The following is a 27893-nucleotide window of genomic DNA, read 5'->3' as shown; positions in this document are numbered from 1 at the left end:
CATAAAATCTACATTAAAGGAAACTCACACAAATTATACGATGATCAAGGCCGTTGCCTATATCAACGTTCTGTGTGGTTATTTTTTTGATCAGGTTTCGTGGCAAATAACAATAATATGTAAATGTGCTATAACCTGATGAATTTAGTGATTAATATTACATTAATAACGGAAAGTTCTAATGACTTATTGCAAGTGTCCCGAACAAAATTTAACAAAATCAAACAATCTATACAGTATACGTATCAAATTTAACTCTTCATAATATTCAAAAATATATTATGAATAGCTTTATATTAAAGGTAAACACCTGCTAGAATATTGTTGTATTAAAGTACCATTTATTGCACACTGAGTTCAGTTTATAAAATATTTTATATTTTTACATCATAAATTCAAGAATCGATTTTCTCTTGAATAAACGCCGTACTGATTTATTTAATTAATTATATTACTGTATTACATAATGGTCGAAAATCAAAATAATAGACAAAAAGTAAATAACATTAAACGCATATATAAGTAAAAAAAACCTTATGGCACTAAGATATGTAAGCTCATTGGTCAAACGCATGATACGGTCGAGATTCGAGGAGATGACAATATAGTTGGTAGCTATTTAAAGGTGACGGGGAAATATTTTTTAAATAATTTAACTGTATTATCTATAGTTTATATTTTTGATAAAAAAAAAAAATAAAAAATATTTGATAGTAGTATGTGTAAGTCATTAAAAGTGATTTCTAAACTCATTATATTACTATGATATCGTCTGTAGTACCCAAATCAAGGATTTTCACTATTTACGCTTAAATACATTTTTATAAAACCATTTGTGTGATATAATTTTGATAGTAAAAAGTTGTTATTAACTGTGTTATCGATTTCTCGTCAAACAAATTACTGCAGATCCGAATATCGATATTATATTATAATGTTATACTATACCTCCCTCTTCACACATCTTGTACATTGAACTTGCTCAACATGTTCGAGTGTACAATAGCCTAAAGGGTATACCATACATACATATAACATATTGTTTATATCTAGTTAGTTGCTTAGCTTTAGTATAATATACATTTTGTTATTATATTGTGTATTATACCTAAATTTTTTTTTTCAATAGTCCTTAAGACCATCTTGTCGTATTATAAATCCTCTTTCATTTTTCTTTATTCTCCGCAGACTCTTTCCAGTCCTGATCTCCATGACTTTCTTTTCTGGCTTTTAGGGAATCCTTTTTAATACCTCCTCACAATGTAACCTTGGTCTACCAAGAGGCCTTTTCCCCCTTAGTCCTTATGTTTTCTTGGAGCACTCTTTGTATCATATTATTTTGTTTTTTACACGTGTGGCTTGTCCATTCCATCATGCTCCTTTTAATCTCATTCACAATACTTGGTCTTTTGAATATATTCACCAATTTTTGGTTGTTTGTTTTCCTCCCTACTCAAACATTTTGATCATATACAAGTCCGTTTATTTTTCGGATTACTTACTTTTCAAAAACGTGTTGTCTATATTCCTCTGTTTTCCGTAGCGTCCAATATTGTGATCCATGCATGGTTATTGGCCTTATGATTGTTAATGACGACTAAATTTTCACCTCTTTTAGAGCTCAGTAAATTACTTAATGCATAGAAGCTTTTTTTTTCTTATTTTAATACTTTGTTAAATTTCTATGTGACATTTATTCCTCCGTATTACAATTGTACCTAGATATTTATCATACATATAAGTATAAAAATACTATAAACAATATTATGTATATATATAATATATTATTTGTACACTGCGAAGACTATGTTAAGTTATTACGTAATTTATCTGTTGAATGGGTCGATCGTAACTGAGATATACCTTCGTGTAAATATTCAGTATTCTGTGTGTAAGTGCATACGAAGTATCCATGACTCCATGACTGTATAGTGTATATGCACAATGATCTATATATGGATCCCTACAGAACGAGAGAATGAAACATGAAAATAAAGTTATTTTTAAATTTTATTAAAAAAAAAAAACCATTTATTTAATGTTACATTTTTACTTTGATTTAAATTGCATATTTATGCAAAATAAATTGTAGTTATAGAGTTAAATGTGTAGAGTACATTATAATATATTTACAGACAAAAAATAATAATTAATTATAACTTGTATTATTTCATGTATTTTAATATAAGTATTAAATACGTATAATAACATTATAGTTAAATACTTATTCTTGATATTAAAAAAAAAAATTATACAAAATTTTAGTATACATTTAGTACACAGTTTAATATCTATGTTATAATAAAAATTATTATCTCGTATGTTATTTTTGTAATTATTGTTTGTTTACCACGTACTAGTCTGTCAAAACTTTTTTTCCCACGAATTAATCATTTTTTGTGCTTTTCAAGCATTATATATGTATATACTATTATGTTTCATATGTATACTACATTTTGTATATTATACAGTTTTATTTATTATCTATAGCTCCATTTTTTCATTGCAAGTATGTATATATCTCAGAATGCATGTAAGTATCTAACTTCAACGCTTATCATACTAAAAGTAATACCATTTAAAATTTTTTTCAAAATAATTTATTAATATGTGTAACATAAGGTTTTTTCGTTTTATCTTAATTAAACATTTTAAAATATTATTTTTTGTACGGATATCAGAACATTCACGACATTGGTCTGTATCTGTTATAATTTTGAAATTAAATTTTAAAAAAAAATGAATATGAATTTATGGTATTGGAAAAAAAATTTTAAAACTAAAAGTTGGATATCTTTCTCTTTAAATTTGAATTTTATCTTGTTTAATTTTTCGACTAATTATTATTTGGAAAGTTATACAATTGTATAAATTAATATAGGCATTGAATATTTTCGTGATATACACTTTAATATCAACTACTTATTAGAATTATTGTTAATTATCAGTACAGTGCATTAAAATATATGATATTACACCTCGAAGCAAAAGTCTTCTGGCTCCCAAATATCACAATCATACGAACGAAGTATAACTTTGTTGGCTTTAAAAATTAGCTGCTCTTAACATGTTTCTACTTCGGGCAATTTTCAATTTACCTTCCATTAAAGGCGCTCGCATTTTATTTCAGAAATATGTTTATCGCTATCTTAAAATGTTGACTTAAAATGTATATAATACGTATCGAATATTTACCGCTGTATTATTTTAATAAAAAACCTGAAAAAATATTAAAGTAATTAGAGAAATGTAACGTTAACATTTTTTTTATACCTTGATTGAATTATTATTGATCGTGAGTCCGTTGTGACATATGATAGAAAATTGATGAAATGATATAATAGTATCCAGTGGGATTGTATTTCCTCCTATATATATATATATATATATATATATATATATATATGACTACGTGGTGATATAACATATAGCTATATAGTAAATGTTTGCTTTGTCGTTAAATTCGAATGTTCGCAAATGTCATTATTTATTTTAACGGGGTTTCGATGTTTAGTGTCCTCAAATCAAATCAATTAATTCTATCAGGGTTTTTTTCTGTCGTAATTAGCACTTTTCATATTTTGTCATTTTGCCATGATTAATAATCTATTTTATAATACTAAAGTATCTATACACTTCACTGATAAAATATAAAATAAATCTGATATACAATACGTATTATAGACAACTAAAGCGTTTATTCTCTTGACAGGTCCTTTTATACGATTATAACGGACAACCGATAGGTTTATTGTTACGCCAAATTCACGATATCACCAACGCCATCGCTGTGAATACGTGAAATCGACAAAATTTGATTGGTGATTTCATTAAATTGCTAATTTTACAAATCCTTATTCATTATACGTATAATATACGCATTATGCGAATTATTATATTGATTAAAGTGTATTATACTTAATTTATATTATGGAACTATCGTCATCTACACGTGATGATATTCTGTACGAAAAAACAAATAGATGATAGATCAAGTTTTCTTATTCTTTCTTTCTCACCTACATATAGAATAAAGTTCTACCGATTCCTGTTTCTAGTGTTCCTACTCTAAATTACTGTGAAATAAATCACACAATAACGTAATAATGTTTTAAAAAAAATATCTCATTTAAAATGTGAGGCACTTTAATTATTTTTTCTATGACCCGAGCTATGTGGAAACGTCACCGTTGTCGTTATATTATACAATTTGGCGACGTTAACACACACACACATTTATGCAAGCATTATAATATATTCGTATGTGCTTTACGGCAAAACATCGAATAGGGTCCTTTAAACCTTAGCGCGCACACACCACCACGTCAGCCCGCTCAAAATACCTTACAACACTCGCTGCGCCCTGCCTAGTAAAATTTACGGAATAAAAGTGTTCTCCATAATTTTTATAGATAGATAACCATGTATTTATCACCATATTATACCGTTGTCGTATTATAAAAATAATTTTTGTATCTATTCGTGATATCCAGGGAGACGCGCGGTTAGATACAGTTCACGATTGAGGCAGTAGTGTTGATGCGATTTTTCAGTTGTCCGGGGGTGTGACTTAGGTGCCTCGCAAATCTTGTTATAATATTGTTTGACAGCGAACAATTTTTTTAGTGTGACCGACCCGTGTGACCGATACGTAATGTTTATGATATATAATGCGTGGTTGTATCCTCGTGGCGGCTGGTAGAGCTGAGAATAAAAAGAAAAACGGAAAAGGGGCAGCGGCGGTGGCGTGGCGGGACGCGCGCGTGTAATCCCGGGTTGACCTCGTTCGTCGCGCTCGCGATTATCCGGTAAGTGGCCGATAAGTGGTGGTGGTGGTGTTGGTGGGGACCGGAAGGTTGTGTTTGTGACCGGCCCGGTCCGAATCCCGACGCGGAAACCAATGTAAAAACGTAACCACAATGGTTATAACTTATAATATATGGTTTCTGCCGATTCGTGTGTATCGCGTGCCACGACGGCGATGCGAGCGACACAGCTGACGTTATATTATTATAGCGATCGACGGCCGAGATGTGTGTATAGTGTATACGCTTCGCTCGCGGCGGTATCGGTCCGCTGAGATGACGCCGACCGTGTGTGGCGTAAAACCGCTGCGTATTGTAGTAAACGCGAGCGCGCGCGCGTGAAGCTGACAATCGATACCGCGGCGGTAGTGCCGATGGCGGTGGAGGCGGTGGCGGCGGTGGCGGTGCGGCATCGGCGGCGGGCCGGGTCAACCGCCATGGCAACAGGTACGACCGAGTTCTCCCGAACGACACGCGACGACGAGCGTTTGGACCGCCGCCAAGCGGACACCGCGGCTTAATAGATATTTCGAAAAGGCCGCCTGCCCTAGTATAACATCCCCGGCTTTATAATAACACACACGCCTACGCATCGTATACCCCCCCCCCCCCAAATGTAGTCATATAAACATTTTGTGATCGGTCGGAGAGCAGCTTTTACCACCCTATACATAATATGTATTGATAATGCACCCGCAGTAAAGTCAGGAGACTAAAGCGTGTCGCCCTGCCCTCCCGCCGGTATTGAACTCCCTTTGTCGTGTATATAAGTACAGAACGACTGTATATTTTGTAATTCCTATTTGTATCTACACCAAACGTAATGTTGTAGTGTTGCGTTTATATTTAACACGCACTCTTGCAAACGGCGTGTCCTACACGCATAATGATACTGCCCCTTTTGGGCTCGATCGATGTTATAATAATAATATGGACGCGCGTTTCAAGGTAGGAAAAAAATGCGTATTTTCATAAGCCTGTATGCCATCGATATTATTGTTGTACATGATTATTCGTTCGATGCTTTACACCTATAGCAGCTTCTGAGGTGACCTCATCTTACGCCATGTGACTAGTTCTTTTGGGGATATATTATAAAGATACTGTGTACATACCAAACGACTAGTGGAGACAGTTACGGTGCAGATACGCGTGCGGAATGAATTTGGGTTCCGACCAGATACTGTTTGTGTGAAGTCACATAAAACATTTATAGGTACTGCACTACCATTAAATACATTTTAAACATTATTATTTTATTTAATGTTTCGTAAATTGCTCTAAGCCTAAAAACTAAAAATATATACCTAAGCAATTTAAATTAAATGAATCATTTCAAATAACCTAGTATACGTAAAACAAAAAAAAAAAGGTTTTGTTATTTTCTTGATGTTTCCGGGTGATTTAATCGATGTCGTGTAAAATATATGTACCAACTATACCGTTTTCCTACAGGAGTATAAGTATAATATATTATAGCAACTGGCATATACCGTTCTCCTTAGAAAGATTGAACGTTCTTATTTATTTTTCATCAGAAAAATCAATACAACGTACTAAATTTATTTTAACGTTGAAAATATATCTACCATTATACCTATAGACAGCTGACGACTGTAATTTAAATTTACATAAAAATTATATTATTTCCAACGTATACACGAGAATCTGCCTCGTTATTCATACGTGCCATTAAAATACCTAATATCAATAATAACATTATAATTAATATACGAAGTTGAACGATATATCATTTAACGGATTTTTCCCTTCATAATTTCATTCGTTTAATGGTAATATGTATTTTTTATAATATTAATAAATTACCAAAGTTTCAAAAATGGTTGATGTATCCAATTCTGACAACTAGTTATTAATAAACCCATACATCAAATTATTTTGTCCATTTTCAAGTAAAATATAAAAAATTGTCGTTATTATTGCAATATAATAATTACGTTTTTCTCGTCATATATTTTTTGGATTTTAATTTTTTTTTAAGTTTTTTATAACAAAATTTACATTCAAAATTAACTATTTTTATTTAATATTTGCAAGTATAATAATGAATAAAATTTTATTTTCGATTATGGCATCATTAATTTTACTTTAATTAATAAGTAATAACCTTAGAAATAAATTATTAGTATTTCACCGTGACTTGTTTATTAAATTTTATCATTTCACTAGAATACTATAAGCGTGAAAAAATGAAAATTTAGTTTAGTCATTAATATTGTTTTGTTCTTGTAATCGGATATAAAAAGAGAATTACAAGAGATTATAATCTCGTATTAACGGCATTGTGCTATTATTGTTTGCCAGAGTCAATACTCAATAGTATTTAAGTTTCAATCACCAGTTGCACACGACTGACTTCTTCAAATATTGCAAAACGATTTTTAGAACATAATTTATAAAAAAAAAATTAAATTATTATCTTTTTCAATAAATGTTATAAATTACTCTGATACTCCAAGGTATAGGATCAAAAGGTTTAGAATAGTTATTATTAATAATTTGTAATTAGGTACAGTTATTAATTTGGTAATTTTAGGATATGCTTAAAATCAAAAGGTTACTTGTAACTTATAAAACTATATTATTATAATTAATACTAATAATAGTTATAATATACGATTATAAAAAAGTGAATAGTAAAATATAAAATATTAAAAAAGTAAATTATATTTTATCTTGATACGAAAGGAATTTTTTAACAATAATAGGCACGTCCCTAGGCGTTATTACAGCTGATTTAGATTATCGATAAAACAGTTTATAGTATTCATATATATATACGGTACCTTAATATTAATCTTATACTTTATAGTACTTATTGAAAATTTAATTTAAAATATTAATCGTGATCTACCCGATAAAAATATATACTCATCACTGATTCAGTTGTAACCGACAGTCTATATACCAACATAAATAATTACGTATACCTATAAACCATATATAATGTATATAGTTATCTATTAAACAGGATGCTTTTCCATCATAAATCTCAATTAATTTTTTCAAACGTAATTTAAAGAGGTTTTTTTAATAATTCAATTTTAAAATAAAAAACACTCCCTACATTTATTTTATACGGCAAAGTAAGATATTTTTATTCAGAAAAATAAGATGATACATAAATATCAAACATTAAACCAGTAAATTATAATTCATATTATATGACTTATCAATAAAAATGGTTCATTAATCACTTAAAAGAGAGATGAATAAGTAGAAGTAGCGCAAAATTCTTAAAGTATAAGACCTAAATACAAAATGTATTCTATCAAAGTATAAAAAAGATAACGAACCATTTAATATTCTGAATTTTCTGGAAAACACACACATTTTCCATCATTTCAAAAACATGATAAATATAGTCTAAATCATATTTAACGTTCCTTTAAATTAAGGTGCAATGATAATATTTTGTGTATGATAATAAATTGACTTACGTCAAAATCATCACTTTCCATAACGATAATAATTAACTATATTATATTAAATTACCGATTATAAAGTGTATAATAATTACATTAATTACTCGAGTATGCGTTTATCACTACATGCAGCTATAACATTGTAACATTTTTCTATTTATTATTATTACATGTTTTATATTGTTGTACAATCATTACATTATTTTCAATCAAAGTCGTATGCGGTTTTATCGGCACAACGGGGCGGCAACTGCTTTTTGCGCGCGTGCGCAATATTATTTAGTAATATAATAGGCAAACAATGCTCCGCCGCGCCCTAAAATTTGAATTGCAACAATCGTGTCGTAATACAGGCCACTCGTGATGTTCAAAAATCTATCAACACCTATCAAATTCTATGTTCAAATTAAATTTTGGTGTGTAGAATGAATACATTTATATATTATTATGTTCCCGAGACAAGAAGCTGATGAAATAAATGTAACTTGCTTCACGGAAGCTCTCATTCATTTTAGCGTAATGCATATAAAATAAGTGTACATAGGTATAATATAGTATTAAGTATACTGATGATTAATGTTTTCAAACCGTATTATCTGTGTAGATTTCAAATGAAATCCAGTTATGCGAGTATAATTGATAAAACACAAATTTTATTTTTTAAACTCAGGTGTTAATCGAAAAAATTGTGATCAACCGTTTTAGAATTTTACAGTTAACAGAGAAATATGGTTTTGTTCAATCGTGCTTTCAACCCTTATAAAACGTCTAAGTCTACAAAACTAAAACTTCATACAATATCATATTATTACGCCCGAAGCAATAGTCGCTGCAGCACCGCGGGTTTCACGCATATCTGTAACTTACATCTGTATAATTATGTGATGTGTACTAATTCACAACAATAACAAAGACAATACGAATTTAATGTGACAATTTGCTGATGATATGTTTTGTCTTGGTCGTCAGCGAAGGATGAACTATCAACTGCATGCTTGTCATAAAACGATAAAATATGGTTTACATTTAGAGTTACGTGATCTATTGTGATGAACAGTGTTATGGCTTTAATCACTCTTACGCTTAATATTATATTTTTTATAATAATATATAAAACGTCACCAACACATATTGCGCCGTTCTTTATAGGAAAACTCGTTTTTTGAATTATAAAAGTTTGAAGAGCTTCATGTGGCATAATATTGTATATTCACAAATTCGAGTACATGTTACACTTGGTGTAACATGAAATGTTGAGTTTATTTAATTACTTTATTATAAAAATTGGACAATATACTTATATATTTTACTCTTATATTTTAATTTGATGTTATGTAAACAAATCTGAAACCTATATTTTATTAAAATATGGAAGATTCAGAGTGAATCATTCCTTTAAATGTCATCCATAAACTACTGATGGTTTTTTTTTCAAATAAACATATCTACCACAATTTTAGAACGTGTTAACTTTCTAGTTTTAACTTTAAAAAATAATACAATAACGCATTGACATAGTGTATAACAGCTATCTTATATTATACAAAGTGAACGAAGCTATACCTGACAACAACCATTGCCCAATGTAGTTTAGGAATCGGCTGACCAAACAGCTTTTTTATTTATTTAAATTAGATATTTAGCCTATGGTCTTGAACAACTTCTATACACGAATAACGATAATAATAAATGCGCAGCCACGTCCTTTTGTAGCCTGCGGGTACTACCAGTTGTTTTTTTTTTTTTTTTTTTTTATTTGCATATATGAAAACATTGAAAACGATAAACTACAAGATGTTACTCGTCAATTTTAGTGCTATAAAATATTGCATACACAACATATTTAATATAATTAAAAACACACTACTTGTTCAAAAATTTAACCCAAAAACAAATTACTTTCAAAATATACCTGATATATTCGTAGGTATGTTAATACTTAGGTTTTCATTCACAGTAGTAATTAGTCATTACCGCTTTTACCAACGGTTTATATAAATGAGGCATGTCCCAAAAATAAGATCTCCATGCTCCTAGCACTTAAAATAAATATTTTTTCCGAAAGTTTGTAACACTGATGCATATCGAAACTCCTTCCATTTTGAACGGAAGTTGGCTCAACTTAATCTGTTGTTTATTTTACGTCTGACACGCGTTTACGGTAGACGCTTCAACGTCGGCCGCCGCCTACTCTCTCCCTGTGTGCTCAATGTGAACTCTGCGCTGTTATTCGTTTTTATATTCAGAAGATGAAACTCAATATTCATACATCGGAAAATTTGTGAGACATATAGTATGGATTGCATATTTGCTAAAAATGTGAGAGAATGGTGCAGAGAAATTTTGGGAGGTCGTATGGAAATTCATGGACACCTTCGATATCAAACGAAGTAAAGGAAAACCTTGAGATTGAACTTCATGAAGATCGACAAGTGATGGTTTGGAATATCGAACAAAAATTTAAATTGTCAAATAGCGATTCAATGAATTTTAAATGAAATGGGCTATCATAAACTTTGTGCTCGTTGAGTGCCAAAAATGTTGACCGAGAACCATAAGTGTCAACGCATTGAAGCTTCTCGAAAATTTTTGGCCCAATTATCGACGAAGGAGAAGTTTATTAGGAACTAGTAATGAAACTTAGGCTTACCATTTTACACCCGAATCCAAACAACGATCACTGGATTGGAGACTTTCACACTCCAAAAAAAGAAAGTTTTAAGTAACACAGTTTGCCTCAAAAGTTATAGCTACTGTTTTTTGGGATAAAAAAGAAGTTCTTTTAATCAAGTTTATGCTAACTGAGACCATAATAAATGCAGCTTCGTATTGTGAGACTTTAAAAATACTTCGTAGAGCCATATAAAACAAAATAAGAGATATGCTGACGAAGGAAGTTTGTTTCTTACATAGCTTCACGTTTCCTAAGACGCAAAAGCTCTCTTAGATCAGTTTAGTTGAGACGTGATTACTCATCCCCCTACAGCCCATATACCTTTCCCCATCAATTACCACCTATTCTTTAACTTAAAGAAACATTTGTAAGGAAAAAATATGAAGACAGATGAAAATTTGAAGATAGAAGTTACCTAATACCTGATAAAAGAGATGGTGGCGAGTGTACAAAAATTTCTAGTGCGCTATGAAAAATGCTTCTAAGTGAATAGAGATTATGTGGAAAAATAACTCTTATATTAAACTGTATATAAACTCATGTAAAATATTATTTAAATATTATTAAATTCGATCATAATTATTTTGGGGACTTTATTTTTGGGATATGCGTCGTATATTGAAACGGCTAAATGCAAAATTAAATCATACAATATATTTTTCATTCGTCATTCTTGCCAAAACCCCTATGTTTTTAACAGAAAAAAATAATTTTTAAATTATACCCACTGTCATATCTTTAATTTTACCATTTATTTCAAAATCTATGGCTTAAAAATGTAATTTAACAAACTATATAGTATATATTTACAATTTTAAATAACTATCATTAAAAATTTTATAATATTTAATTTTAACTTAAGCTGTATAAAAACAAAAATGTATGACTTTTAGCCATTAGGTTTTGTTTTATTTTTCTCACATCAAAAACATAATTTGAAATTTATGGAAACATTATAATAATACAGTTGTGTTGTATACACGTTTATACCCATTACCCATAAAAATAATTTCTAAAATGTCACTTGAGTATATTATAAGATAGACCAAAAACTCTCGATAATATTTCAATGTCCAATTTGTATAAGGTATGAGAACATATATTATACATTCAGTGTATTATTCTGCAACTATTCAGACCAATTTATTACAAAACTTGGACTGAATGCACAAGTAGACTAAAATAATAAAAATAAGTTCTAAAATTCAAAGTGATTTTAAACTTAAATTTCAAATCTTATAAGTTATAAACAACGGTAGACTACAATTATAAAATGTGTGAATATGTGTATCGTATGATTGAGTAATTAAAATATTGACTATTATACAATTATTATTTATTACTATACCATTATGAATGTTTCACTACACTTGGATATACAAAAATACAAAAGTATAACAATAATATAAGCTAAAAATAAACGAATAAGTTGTACACATATCAATAACATCATTTTACTTACATATTTTTACTATTAGTTCTAACGCATAGGTAGTATGTACTTTTCCTAATTTATCCACAGTTGTTATATTAACTGCAGTGTAATTATTCAACGTGCATAGTGTACAAATTATACGCTTCTAATGGGGCAGTGGTGTTTTTTTTTTCATTTTTTTTTTTGAATTTAAACATAAAATATAGTAAATATATTTTGCTATTATTATCATTTAATTATTTTATACTTATATCCCTTTTAGAATCATTTAATGTGTGTGGTTTAAACGCAAATATAATAAAAATGCTTGTATGTAATATTTTTATCACTACAATTTTATTATTATAAGTAATAGGTATCACATATATTATATGTTTATTATATAGTCTCGCGTTACAAAAACGTATCAAAGAATCGAATTTTACATTGTAAATATATTAACATTTCGTTTTTCAACGGTTTAACAAACAATAAAATACAATATAAATATTCTAATAATCAAGATTTATAATGACTTTGTCGTAATTCTTTTTCTTTTTTTCGTAGAGAACTGTAGTTCATTATAATTCGTAACATAGTTATTAAAACATATCCGTTAGTTTTAATCACTGCAGAAAATTTTGTTAAACCTCAAGTACTGTTTAATTTGATTCGTAGAAGAGCAATATGCAACTGCGTGTACCTGCGTCACTCATTAAAGCAATTTTAATAACGTGGTTGTAGCAATTAAGGTTTGGATTTGTATTTAAGTGCGCTCTATATTAAACAAATATACTAAGATACTGAATGTTAAAATATATCTATCCTTATGCCACAGCCTACGGGATCTTTAAAAATCGTTTCTCTAACTATTTAATATACAGACGCAAAATCCTTGACTAATATGAATGAATCTATTGTTAAAATTCGTTGTCAAGTTATTTTCAAACAATACCCATCATTCCCTTATAACATCCCATCCCTTTAAATACAGTGATTGAACGATTTTATATCATGTAGGCACACCTGCTGGCTACTAACCATATATAATATAAAATATATTATGCAAAAGTTTTAATCGAATATACGTTTCTCTATAAATGTGACAGCATATAATTGTTTTCACTGTTACACTTTTTAATTTATTTTTTTTTTTTTTAATGCAAATAGCCACTTAGACGTAATTAATTTTAATATTTTGTAAACAATAGTACATTCATATTTTTAAAAACAAAATAATTAATAAAATGTTTACTTATCTGCGATGAGTTATACGCCAAACAAATTTTTCTAGAAATAACTAATTTTACCATTTCTAGTATAAAAATTTTATCAAAATATAATATTTTGCTTGCCATAAATTTTGACGTTTTCCAATTGTTACTGTATATAAGTATTATTATTTTTATTGTAATTATATTTGGACTGAAACTTTCAAAATTATATGTTCTATCAATTATAACTTATAATATGTGATTCATATATTTATGTATCTATATATAATATGAAGTTTAAAAGTTTAAAGTACTTTTGTTTTTTAGTTACTTTCTCAAAAGTTACAAGAGTCAATTAATGTTGATGATTATAAATGAGACAGAATAGAAGTTTAGTATATAATATATATAACTCCCATGTGTAAAAAAAAATAAAAATAAAAAGGTTACTTGGGAAGGTAACTTGAGTATTAACTCAAATTAATTTAAGATTATTTAAATATTTGCAATTTTACATAAACGATTTACTAATGTCTCAAGTGACTCTCCCTTTTTACTCCGTTCCTGCTGTGTTTGTTATGCTAACTATTTTATTAAAAAAAAAAAATAGCAATATACCTAAATAAAATTAGAATATTTTTTTTCTATATTTATATGATACTTGATAGAAATATTTGAATTTGATATAGTATATAAAGTAATGGAAGAAAACTATTCAGATACATTTTAAGTATACTTCTATATTCTATATGATATCCTTATTTCTCCACCATTTTTGAAACATGAATTCCTACTGACACCTGGCTACATATTATATGTGTGCACTATACGTACATAATATTATACATTCGTTTGAAATATAATGCCACATTAAAGAGTCAGTCCAGGAATAAGAGATAGCAACGGAAGAAATTAAACGACGAAGAATCACTTCCTCGGGGAAAAAAGTGTTTGTTTACGCTTGCGAATCGTATTTCAGCTCATAATAAACTCATATGTGTATACTATAATATAGTTTATAGGACATAAAGGTATACAATATAATATATTTATATATGAATATTAACTCTCCCAAGCGCATGCCCGCTGTACTTTGTGCACTCGCCCATCATCTAATGCATATAAATATATATACAGAATGATTCATCGTGCATGCTCACATACTTTTTTTTCTTTAATAATTTCGTTATTAAAAATCCTATTCAGGGAATTTTCAAATCCTTTAAATTGTTGTACTATTTAAAGGAAAACAGTAACCTAACTGCAGTTTTCTATTGTAAACTGTATTGGATAATTTTGTCTGAAAATTAACACTGTCAAAATCAAAATTTGAACGAGTAGTTTTTGGATTATTTGACTTTATGTATTGCCGATAAAAAGTCCATGATAATGGGCTTGGAAGACATGGGGTTTAGGTGATTAGAAAATGTTTGTAATCAATGTTAAATTATAAACGTTTATAATTTGTAAAAATGTTCCAAGCGGCGATAAATATACTATCCAATGTGATCAAAATATATGATCCGCCAAATAATCTTCAGTGGTCGTCATTCGAAAAACAGAAGTTTATACCTTGACTGGGGCGCTCTTCAAACAGTGCGAAACATTTCAAGAATTTAAATAAATTCATCGCTTAATGAAATAAAATGGGGATAAACATAATATTTAGCGAATCACTCTGTACACACACACATATATATATATATATATAATACATATATATATTATAATATACACCATAGTATCTGTGGCGGCGGCGGCGGCAGGCGTCTACTTGACGGTCACCAATATACGCAGACACACATGTAAAATAACACACAAACACACATACATTCACGTGCTCAAAACACACGAATATTATACACACGCACAGCGCATACAGTCGTGTGCTGTTCGCACGACGACGTGTGTGCGCGCGGTGCGCACGCGCATAAGGGACTCGGGCCAACCCGGCTTGTTATATTAGCGAAAACAGAAATGGCCCGACAGCCAGGCGCCCACTCTCGCAGTCTCTAATTTCAATGTGTTTTTTTTTCTCTCTTACTTCACATTTTTCATCTGCCTCCCTCTCCCGGTCCAACCGTGCATTATACTTGTACATATCATGTACATATGCGCCGCGTATACCGCACAAATCCCGTGCCAACGCGACACACGCGAACACATAATAATGATGACATATATAATATGTTTGTGTGCATGTGCTTTATAATATGTACGTAGTACGTACCTATGTCCTATATGTTGTACTGCAGGGTAGCTTACCTTCGCGCAAAACAATGCAATCGAGATATTTTTTTTTTTATTTTTTTTTTTTTTTTTTTTATCGAATCAATCTCTGTGACAGTGTATTTGGCAGGTACATTTTGAATTAGGTAATGGTGTGAAATAAAAGTCAATAACTTGAAATAAAAGTTGCTTGAGCTTTTGTACCAGAAAAACCGGTCGTTTATGATTTTGAAAAAAAAAAAAAAACAAAATGTTTTTAAAAAATGAATTGTGCTTACGAATTCGACATTTAGTCACAATGTTGCTAACGTTTTTTATACTTCGATACCCAAAAGAACTATAGTAATTAAACTACCTACTATATTTTCAGAGATATTTAATTTTTCGTTTGAGCTGTAATGGCCGACTATTTATCTCTAGCCCAGATTACCCACAACCCTTCTTTAAGAAAAGTTATGTCGTATAATATATAATATGCCATTGTCAAAAGGGGATGTACGAAATAGCGTATTTTTCGGGGTACGTTTGTTTCGAAAATATGCATATATATATATATATATATTTATTAATAATATTATAGTACGGAAACACGCCGCGGCAGTGATAAAACTTTGTATTAATACATGTACATGGCCCGCTCTCATCCCCTGTACGAAATTACTATACATTAAAGTAGCAGCTGTAGTGCTTTTACAGTGTATACTCTCGTATACACTGCAAAAGCTGTACAGAGTACTTAATTATACATGCGAATACGCGAATTATTGCGAGCAACGTTAAGTTTACGCACCCACTGCCCCAAATGTGAAACACGATCAAGGCGACTACTATATTATACATACGCTTTATAGCCAGTAATACCTATATATATAGTAGTTACTAGTTGTATATAATATGTATAAAAGCAGCCCGAACGTCCTAAATAAACTATTTTACGAAGGAGCTCCTTTTTCGCCGCCTACGGCGGGGCACGTTAATTTTGTTCGAACTTAGGTGAATAATTGATATGAAACGGTTATGTTTACAACCAACAGGTCTGTATGTTTGTGAATACCTACAAAGTTTGTCGTAAATAATTGATAAAATAAAAATAATGCGGTTTTTATAATATTATTATGAGACTTACACACTATACGTACCGTGGCTACTAGCACGTCCTAGGTTATTAGCAAAACGATCAAGTGTATATAAATTCAGCAGTAAGTTTTTATTTATTTTTTGCGTGTGGGAGTTGTTGTTGACCCATTTGCGAAAGCTGAGGAAACGCGCAAAGCGTCGTTTGGTAAAATTTTTTATGATTCTTTTTTATAACAAGAGTTTACTTTAGTCATGTTTTATGCAATGTATTTTCGAAATGAGATACGAATAAAATAAAAGTTGTACCAAGTTCTTGTATAAGTATATTATAGTTTCCAAACTAATTTGTATGTATTTGTTTTCTTCACAACTCATAAGACATATTTTGGTACGACGATACTCGTATGTCTTAGGAATAGACTGTTATATAATGTATACTCTGACCTAAAGTTGTGACTAAAAAACATAAAAGTACATTTTTTTAAATAATTTTATTATTTTTTATAATAATCAAATTTTAAAACCGTTTTACTGCGCCCTGCTATGGATAGTTAAAATATAAGTATTTTATTTAGCAAACAGCCTAAATAATTGTGTTTTTACTGTAAAGATAATCTGTTTTTGTTTTTAATGTGGAAATTATAAAATATTGATGAGCATAGATATATAGTACCATGATGTGAGGAGAGGGTAGTTAAACGATTAGAGGGTTGGATAAATTAACGGTTACCATCGCCACCGGTGGCTGGGGTTATTGCCTCTAGGGAGAAAGAGAATGGTTAATAGTATAATGTAGGTACCTACCGGTAAGGGTAACCAATAGAGTAAACCTATGTGTATGTATACAAATACGTATATATATAAACAGAACAGCTATGTTTCTGCCGACACGATGATGTGGTATTTATGGATGGGAGGAGGAGTGCGATTAACGCAGACAAATAAATTAAATTTGTTAAATTATGTGTGTGATCGATACCCCGTGTATATTGTGATGCACGGGCGTATATCGTTATTCTCAGTCCACAGGCCACCTCTGTTACGGCCACTGGTAATAAATAAAATATTAAGCACCACATTATATTATAACGTTGACGTAGATACGCAGATGGGGAAAATTGTGCTCTCCACTATAAAAGATACCCCTCAGTCAGTAGCTGCAGTGTTGGTGGAGGTTACAGTATGCCCCTACATTCAATAATATTATAAAGAATATTTTAAATTAAAATTCAACATTATATTATAATATTAAAACTCAAATTAAATATTTGATGTTATATTAAAAGAAAATATATGTAAATATATTGTTTTTAATATCTAAAAAGTTGGTAGTAATACTTAATATACCGCTACTGTCATACATTATAACAACTAACAAGTTTATTATATATGTACTCGGTTTATCTTATTAAATACTTGAATTTTTTTTCAATATTCTTTTTCTGGATATTAATTCCTCGAATATGTTGTCCTGGTTATGTTATTTTCGTCATCCCGGTTCATGACGGTAGTCTTATTATTTTTTATGGCTCAACCCTAACCGACAACTTTATTATTAATAAAGCACAAAGTTTTCCGTTTTTGGCTCGAAAATTCGTACACCGTCATCACGAAACCATCCAATCATTCTAATCGATTAATTGGTTCGCTCTCACACAACATAATACTCGTACATTATAATATTACAAATTATAATGCATTTTCTAAATATATGATATATTTTAATATAAACGCTCACTAAATTTATAACTTCTAATATATATATATATATATACGTCACGAAGGCCACTAACAAACAAGGCAAGTATCTGATGCTGATCCAACGTCTTTGTGAAACGAGTGACTGAGCGACTGTAAAACGCAGTGGACTTTTGTGGGAAAAAGTTTTACGGACATGATGAGAGTGTACATTCAGCGTTAAGTGGGAATATCCGCGTAGTGTGTGTGTGTGTAAGAGAGCATCGGTTAATAAAATTTAATGATTATATAATATATACATATTTCTTGTTTTGTTCTATTTGCCCACCTCCTCTATGCTATAAGCCAAATTGGATTATTATTTTAAAATATGAAAACAATGATAAATCATCATCATGTTCATTCAACATTAACCAAAAACCAACTGTTTTTCACGTTTTGTACACAATACTCGAATGTGCAATCGTAAATTTGACATTTTCCGTACAGGGGTACATTTAAAAAAAAATCACCACTGTATCATAGCACAAATGTTTTTATCGGTCCCTAAAAATAACGATAACGAGATGAATCCAGGTCAAACATTTTTCATATAGGTCACCCGTTTCTTTGCGATCACACTTTCGGGACGGAACGCTTCAGTATTTAGGTACTATTTGATGAGTGATTACTATTATTTCTACGCCATTTATTTTTTAATTTACTTCAAAATTACTATTATATTACGTAGATATACTATCATGTATTTAATAATATTAATATTATTATGTTCTACATGAATAATATAAAAATTATATGAACCCATTCTTCAATAATAGTTTTACATAATATTATGTATTTTAGTCTAATTTTTAGAGTACAGCCATTCTATATTGGCTCGGTGATTTACACGGACAAGACTAAATGACTAAAACAACACTGCAATATTGTTTTCATTGGATTATTGCTCATATTTTTCTCTCAACATTATGCATATACGTATATATGCGATTATATATTTTGTCCGTGTCCAACAAAACGGTTAATGAAATCTGTCATTTTACTCTATATGCGTGAGAATAAATCTACATATATACAACATCCTACTCGAGTAAAAATAAATACGGTTATTAATTTGGCTTGTGATCGTGCGAAACGAATGATTAACGACCAAGCAGCGGGGCTCACCAGTGATTGGTCACAATAGGCGTCGCTGCCGATGTATATCCACTCTAAACTTCAAAGAAGTCTCCTCTCACGGTTTACCTTTGTGCTTTTCGGACTTTTTTTGTATGTTCGTCTGTGTGAAGAAACATTCGACTTGTGTGTGTGAACACAAATATTTTCGTATATATTATACAAACATATGGTCACTTTAAAAAATCTGTGTTTACTGAGAACCCATTATAATTTTTTTTCATAACAATAATATGTAATCTATTGATTTAATATGTACCTTCTCTATATTAAATATTTGGTTGCTACTAAAACACCGATAATTCTATATTTTTGTAGTCTTAATAGACAATTAAAGTGCTTGAACCGTTGAACATACGTAATTATATCTTTACACATTTTTATCGAATCATTTTGCCACGCGTTTCTCTTCAACTATAATAATAAGTCGGTTATTGCACTTTTTGTGATTCGATCGCTATACAATATATTTATACGGCTTTCGGTCCTCCGCCCAAATATAGTGGGATTCAGTGACAGTAATAATAAAGTTCGTCGGAAAAAAACCACGTTTTCGCTTACAGTGATAAAACATTTTTCTTGTGTATTATATTCTTTCCGCCCGATACGCAGGGTCGAGTACATCACTCTTGATTACGATCATAGTGTCTGTTATATGGAAAATGCTACTAGAAAATAAATCGATGATTTAAATGTGGGTGTATATATTGCTGAATAAATTCCGCATAAATGACGCCGATATAATATACGTAAACTGTATAAAATGTTGATACATCAACTGGTATACCTATACATTTATTCGAATAACATATAAATTATTTATCGATTTATATTTGTTCACGTTTTGAACTCGTTTGTGACTTAATATGCTCTATTTCCCATTTTGAATGACGCCGTCTATATATGTACCTACGTATCTGTACATAAAATATAATATATTTCACGGTAAAAGGATTTTTTTGTGTTCAGACGCACTCAAAATGTGAAAAAGACGCAAACCGCTGGATAGTGGATGTGATGAGGTGTAATATACTTATATAAAGGAAAACAATGTTAAAAAAGTATAAGTTTTCAATATTTATAGTTACCGAGTAGAGATTATGAGTCTCATGAGGTTTTTTTGGCGTTACGCCATCACCACTAGCCCGATGTGAAAAACGCATAAAACACTTGGTATATGGACGGATATATATATATATATTGTGATAATGTAACTAAGTTATACCACCGGAGAAAATATTTCACGCAAAACTTGCTGTTCAAAAGTTTTTAGACACAATAATGTATATAATAACAAAATGACTTGTATACAGTGTCGAGAACAGCAGAATTATAAATGAATGCGCTCGCACGCGCTTGTTTAACAATAGCACGGATATGCCCCCACGATGCAGAATATTATTGGCATAATAGTGTTATTCAATAGCCAGTATAATGTCGCCTTATAATTTTCTTCGTTCTTTATTATTTATAATATTATATTATCACTCGCTGTACGCAAAGATATACATATTATACTCTAGCATAGACAGAACAGTAAATTGTATACATCATGCCAGCTGGGGTTAGTTTGATTTTTGTTTGAGCATTTTTTTAGTATCGCAGTTTTTCAAATGAAAAGAACACGTTTTTTTATAAGATTGAACACATGAACGTTATTGAATTTTTTCAATTAAATTTGGAAAATGGTCGAAATAAAAAAGTAATTTATTGTTACAACCCTGTAAAATCGATATCCGTAAAGATCAGAATATCCCTATTTTTATTTAACGACATTTTCAATTTTAATTTCCAAGTTGAACACTTTTAAGATGTATTATTAATGCAATAATTAATAAATATAATATTTTTTAGATTTATTTTAATACTATCTTAAGAATTAAGTATAAAAGCTTTAAATATAATACAAGGTCACCTGTTTCACATCATATTAATTACTATCTTTACTACGGTACATAATAATAATAACAAAAACAGATATAATACTCAATAAGTCCTGAAAATATAATTACCTTTTATCATTGTTTTTATTAGATAACATTTGAAATAATGTCCAACTATAATAAACATAGAATATAAACAGTACCTGCCTTTTTTTAAAGTTGAAATACATTATAATATAGTTAACCGAGCTCTCCTAAGAATCATTTTCTTAATGTGATTATTATGCGATAATGTGATTATCTTTATGTGTGACTGTGTGAGACATCATTAAAAACATTTTTTAACTCAAAAAGATAACATTATTCAACACCAAGAATGGGTTACGTCTAGTGCGATCCTATACACGCCCTGGTGATTGCGCTGTGTTCTGTTCGTATTTAATATACACCATTTAATTTTATATTCTCGTTTAACTACATTTGTAAATGTCGCTGTTGTGGCTGTGTTTCTTCTATATATTATACCACAAACATATGAGTTGTTATATAATTTTTATTGCGTCAAAGTTCTTGTAACTTTTTTAAAATAAGACCCCCATTTTATTTTCTCTTCCCTCCATGTTGTCATGTGTGTTTATGTATACATGCTATATAATATAGCGTTATACGAATATAGTGCGTTTTTTCTCCGCATAAAAGGTCTACGACATAATTTACGACTCATTTCCTTCATATTTAATCGACACTGGGATGGCGTGTGCTCAGTTATTCTGGCACAAGGTTTTCCCGTGTCCACCACTCCGCCGTTTTCCTTTTTAGCCTTTGCCACAAGAGCTTGTAATAAAACATAAGATTCCTATAATAAACGAGTGTTTTTTTTTTTTTTTTTTTTTTTTTTTTTTTGGGGGCACCCTAACCCCCGGCTCCTCCCAACTATCTGGGTTTTTTTTTTTTTTTTTTTTTTGTTTTATTTTGGAGGACACCGTAGCTCCGGACTCCTGCAAGCTTATTGATTTTATTTTTTTAATTACATTTTACCTCAAGATAGTCAGATAAGGGATCGGTAAATTGCCGGGCACGCAATATGGGTATTGGGACCAACCCCTGTGCAAATAACGTTAAATCAAAAAGCACGAAATGCTAATGTACCGGACAACATATTTCAGAATAATTTCATGTTTCTCAACTTTTAATATTCAAAGACTAGCGAATTAACTTAAATAGGTGTTGATTTTTTATTATACGTTTATTTTCTGTAAGAAAAATTTCACATTAGTGTATACGGATTCGTTGACATTTTTAAGTAAAGATTATCTAAATTTTCTATACCTTTTTATATTTGGATACTATGATTTGATTACTAAATTTGTTGTGTGTAAACTAAAAGTTAAACTTTATTGGATTATAGCTTATCTATACCTAATCAAACGTTAAAACAAAATACATTTCAAACATGAGTATACATTAAAATGGTTTTTAAATAAACACCTTCATTGTTCCATACAAATAAAATATTTCTTTTATCACTTTTACACTTTTATAAATATAAATTGGATAATAGATTCTTAAAATTATTATATTTCAATATTAATTTCTGTTCATAATTAAAATTTTAATGACATTTACATAATTTTAATTAGCCCTCTACATTTTCACTTAATTTATGGGCATTAATAACAATAAATACAATTTGTTAAAGCAAACATTATTTTAATGTGAATCAATTTGTATCTCCTTCTTTGTACACACATTAGATAAAATAAACTTTGATTGATATTCAATCATAGACTTATTAATATTTACAGAGGCTAAAATATATTTTTTTTCGTATTACACACTGTATATTAAACTTGGAGTTACTGTGGGGGGCTATGCCCCCCACACCCCCCAAAAGAGTTTTTTTAATCTATACACATAAGCATAAGGTAGTAAATTTTTATTTTTATTTTTTTTTTTTACCTACAAAATACAAACTACATTACAATAAAATATTATCAAACTTGAAAACACTATCTACAATCCATTCATTATATATAAATTATGGATAATGTTCAATTTAAAAACTGTGAATAATATAGTATGTAAGTACCTAATCTAACTATTAGTCTTCTTTTTATTACTGTTTGTATATATTTAATTAAGTTATACAATATCAATAAATTATAATTAGAAATTTAAAAATGGATGAGGTTTGAGTTAATTGTTGTTTCATCTACCATTGAAAGAGTTGATTTTTCTGATGCTTCTGGGAAAACTCCCCCAAACCACTTTTGTTTGGTTGCATAAGTATGAGCCTGAACATTGTAACAAACAAATAATTATATTTTGGTTTTCAATTAGTAATGACTAATGACTTATATTTTATTTTATCAGTGGCATTATAATATACCTTATTATGTCTTTTTTTTGACTTAAGCCATTCTAGTACTGCATTATGAGGATTGAATTCACTCAATGTTGGCATGTTCAGCTTAATATAAAGACTATCTTTTATTGTTTCTGGAGATAATTGTGAACGGTCTGCAGTTTTAATAACATTGTAGTAACTGATTAAGCGCTCAACATCCGCACTGTGAGGTTTCATTGCAAGAACACGTGCCTAAAAAATTACAACTAAAATTATTAGATTAAAAATAAAAATTAAGTAGGAATATATTTAACCTAAGTCTTAGGTATATTGACTTATATTATTTTGTTATATTTAAAATAAGTACATACTATTGAAACAGTTAATGATTCCCAGCTTGCACAATTTATCAATATTTTGAGAACACTAGTTGAAATAAGCTTGTCTTTAATCTGAGAATGTCCAGACGCTTCTTTATATGAAGTCACAAAATCAACTAAACTAAAATCTGGACAAATTAATGAATGACATTCTTTTAGTTCCATATCTGATACTGACATTTTTATAATCTTCAGTGGCTTTAATTTAGACCAGTTGGTTGTATCTAATCTTTTGAGCATGTAATTATAAATATGTTCAAGAATATCGTTACGAATAGCAGCAAAAGATCTATTATCTGTTACATATTGATGGTTAATTTTTCTTCTAGAATTTGAAACATAGTCAAACAGCTGGAACCCTTTAAGCATAAATGTTGTTGTATCTTTCTCACTGTTGGAAATATATGACACATCTGTAGTGTTAATAATAGTATCTTCCCAACCTCCAACAAGTGGTGATTCTTTCATTGTACTAATAATATGTATAACACTGTCTCTTTTGTCTTCCACATCAAAAATTAAAGTCTCATCTGATTGAATTTGTTTTTGAAATCGTCCATAGACATAACCCAGATCTGTTAGAAAACATAAGAGTTTTAATTTATTAAAATCTGTCAAAAATTTTAAAAATCCAACTGCTACTGATTTTTCTTTGACAATTCCTTCTTCTTTTTTCTTATTAAAATAACATACTAAAATGTACCAGTTTTTTATAATTCCATAAAATAATTTATAGGTAAATTCAGTCCAACGGACTTCAAAATATTTGGGTAAATGTAACAAAGACATGTTGTTCTCATCTGCAATTTTTTTTAATTCTTTAGTACGAAGACCAGACTGATGAAAGTATGTTGCTATTGATGTACATGATTCAATAATTTTTTTTACTTCCACGACATTTGCTGTAAGTTCTTCCCAAGCTAACGCACTGCGGTGTACTGCGCACCAAACTTTTATTAAAGGCATATTAATCAAAAGCCTATCATTTGTTATCAATGCCCATAAACCATTTTTTTCTCCTACATTAATTGAAGCACCATCTGTGACAAGAGAAGATATAAGTGGAAGTATTTTATCCCAAGCTAAATAATGTTCAATTGACTTTTTTATTGCATTATAGTAACCTAAAGCACCTCTGGTTTCTGGTTCTTCAAATCCCAAAAAAAGTAAACCATTGTTTCCTTCTTTAGTAATTATTTTCAACATTACATGAATATTATCTATTTGAAAGCGATCAACAGAACCATCAACTCGTAAAGAAACTGAAATACAAGACAAAAGTTTATTTTTCAGCTCAGGAATATCAGCAAGCACTATATGTTGAAGCATTTCTCTATGTCCAGGTGGATTAATATATTGAAGTTCTCCTTCCAAAGGTTTTAATGGACTAAATTTTTGCTGAATATCTAGTTTTTGTCGTTTTAAATAAGCAACTTCACAAGAAGGCCATGACCATGCACTAATAGTTCCCCGTTTAGCATCATTAAAAACAGTGCACATTAACTCACTGATTCTTTGAGATACCTTTAGGTTTTGAACAGAGATTAATTTATCTAAAGGAGCTTCTTTAGTTTTGTCTTCTTTTAATATAGTAGACAAACGATGCACTTTTAAACATTCAATATGTTCTTTTGACATTAAATGGTTAGAAAATATATTTTTTTCTAGGAATAGTACCACCAGAAGAACAAATAGCTGGTACATGATTTTTTTGCTTTGTGTGTATCAATACTGTACCTGGATACTGAACACAAATAGAGCATCTCATTAATTTCCTACCTTTAGTCTGAGGAACTTTTTCAAAACAAGCATTATTTATAATATTGCTCTCAACACTAGGATCTTCAGACAAATCATCATTAGTATCATTAACAGAACTTAATTTTTTTGCCACATCAAAAGCTTCATTTCCACCACAATTGTTTTTATCATTACTAATAATTTCAAAATAAACATCATCTAAAAATATATAATGCACCTAATCAAATTAAAGTTAGAATCCTAATACTGAACTAATAATAAATTATCTTAAAAAAATATAAACTGATAAAAATATTAACAATTTAAATTAATATTATTATGATTATAATTATAATCATTGAAAACAATTTGCAATAAATGTCTTTCATAATTTATTTATTTCTTACCTTTAGTCTGAGTAACTTTTTCAAAACAAGTAGTAATATTATTTGTAGTATTACTCTCAATGTTATGCTCTACAGGCATATCATAATTAGTATGGTTGTTATGATTGGTAACAGTAGATGTAGCTGGATCAATTGTTTTTTCTTTTTTTATTAGCCACTTATGCATTATTAATACTTAATATTTTAATATTGTAAATTTACAATACTTAATTGTTCAGGACCAATAATAAATAAAGTATACCACGTAAATTGATTAATTAAAATAAAATCTTGAGATATACTAGTCAATATTCAAAAGCACTGATATAAATAGTTTGATTATGATCATATACTATTCATAATATTCATTACTATACTGTAAACTTAATCAATGTTTTTATAATATAATAATAAATCTAAAAATAGCAATATTCATGGATAATATAAGAAAATAAACAAATAATCAAAATATTGATAACATAGATATTAGATGGTATCATTGCTTGTGATATTATCATGAATAAAGATATCTATAGACAGTTTTAAATAATGAATAGTTTACAATATGTTATTGTACATTAAATTCTTATCTATCTATTTACCAACAATAATTCTTCAATTATTGAAGAATAAACTGTAAAAAAAGTTACTAATTATTACAGGTCATTGCTCATTACACACTTTTTAATTTCGTATTACACACTTAGCATTTCGTACTACACAAAGTGTGTCGTACTACACACAATTTTAGTCCCTGAATATTTAATTGAAATAATTCGTAATTTAGTACTTCAAATTATGTTAATTGTTTTATAATTATAAATAAATAAATGTGTATCATTCACAAGTATTTTATTGTTAGCAAAGAATAATAACATTAATATAATAATGTATAGATATTTTAAGATTTCTATTAGATTTATCATAAAGCATAAAGAAGCAGTATTAGTAGTAAACTAGGGATGTATTGTAACAATTTTATTTGTATCTACTGCTTTTAATATCAATTAGACACATCACTCTCTATGTGATTTTTTTATAACTGTTATATTATTTAAATATAGTGCTGGACATCTAATCCGGATAAATCTGTATCCCGGATTACCAATCCGGATCAATCCGGATTGAAACAACTGTTATTAATCTGTTTATCCGGATTAAAAATGATCAATCCGGATTTTGATATGAATCCGAATTAGGTAATTCAATCCGGATTCTGGTATAAAAATAAAAATTCGTTTTTCTTATAAAAGAGATAAGATAATTATTGAGTAAATCTATTATTAACCAGACGACGGGAATTCCATCGTTCCATCGTTCCTCTCCGATATTCCTTATCATTTATAACCTTATCATTGGTATTTGGTTATTCGCATTTAGCTTACACAGTCAGTTACACGAAGTTGTGTAAATGTGTGTAATGA

At 29.5% G+C, this 27893-nt stretch overlaps 2 protein-coding genes across 7 annotated transcripts in view; one reads left to right on the top strand and one right to left on the bottom strand.

The window, feature by feature from the left end:
* The window catches only part of LOC112594773 (serine/threonine-protein phosphatase 2B catalytic subunit 3-like), a 64546-nt gene that overhangs the window by 14069 nt on the left and 22584 nt on the right, over window positions 1-27893 (top strand). The gene's annotated exons all lie outside the window — the stretch shown is intronic.
* Window positions 23647-25995, bottom strand: LOC112594772. Its single transcript, XM_025339746.1, has 3 exons — window positions 24335-25995; window positions 24006-24215; window positions 23647-23910 (listed from the first exon to the last, which is right to left on the bottom strand). Exons 1-3 carry the CDS (start codon window positions 25979-25981, stop codon window positions 23791-23793), a joined length of 1977 nt encoding a protein of 658 aa, XP_025195531.1. The 5' UTR covers window positions 25982-25995; the 3' UTR covers window positions 23647-23790.

Source organism: Melanaphis sacchari, unplaced genomic scaffold (genome assembly GCF_002803265.2).
Source record: "Melanaphis sacchari strain LSU unplaced genomic scaffold, SCAv2.0 Contig23_pilon_pilon, whole genome shotgun sequence".
In the NCBI taxonomy this organism is placed as follows: domain Eukaryota; kingdom Metazoa; phylum Arthropoda; class Insecta; order Hemiptera; family Aphididae; genus Melanaphis; species Melanaphis sacchari.
This window is presented reverse-complemented; position numbering and strand designations above follow the sequence as displayed.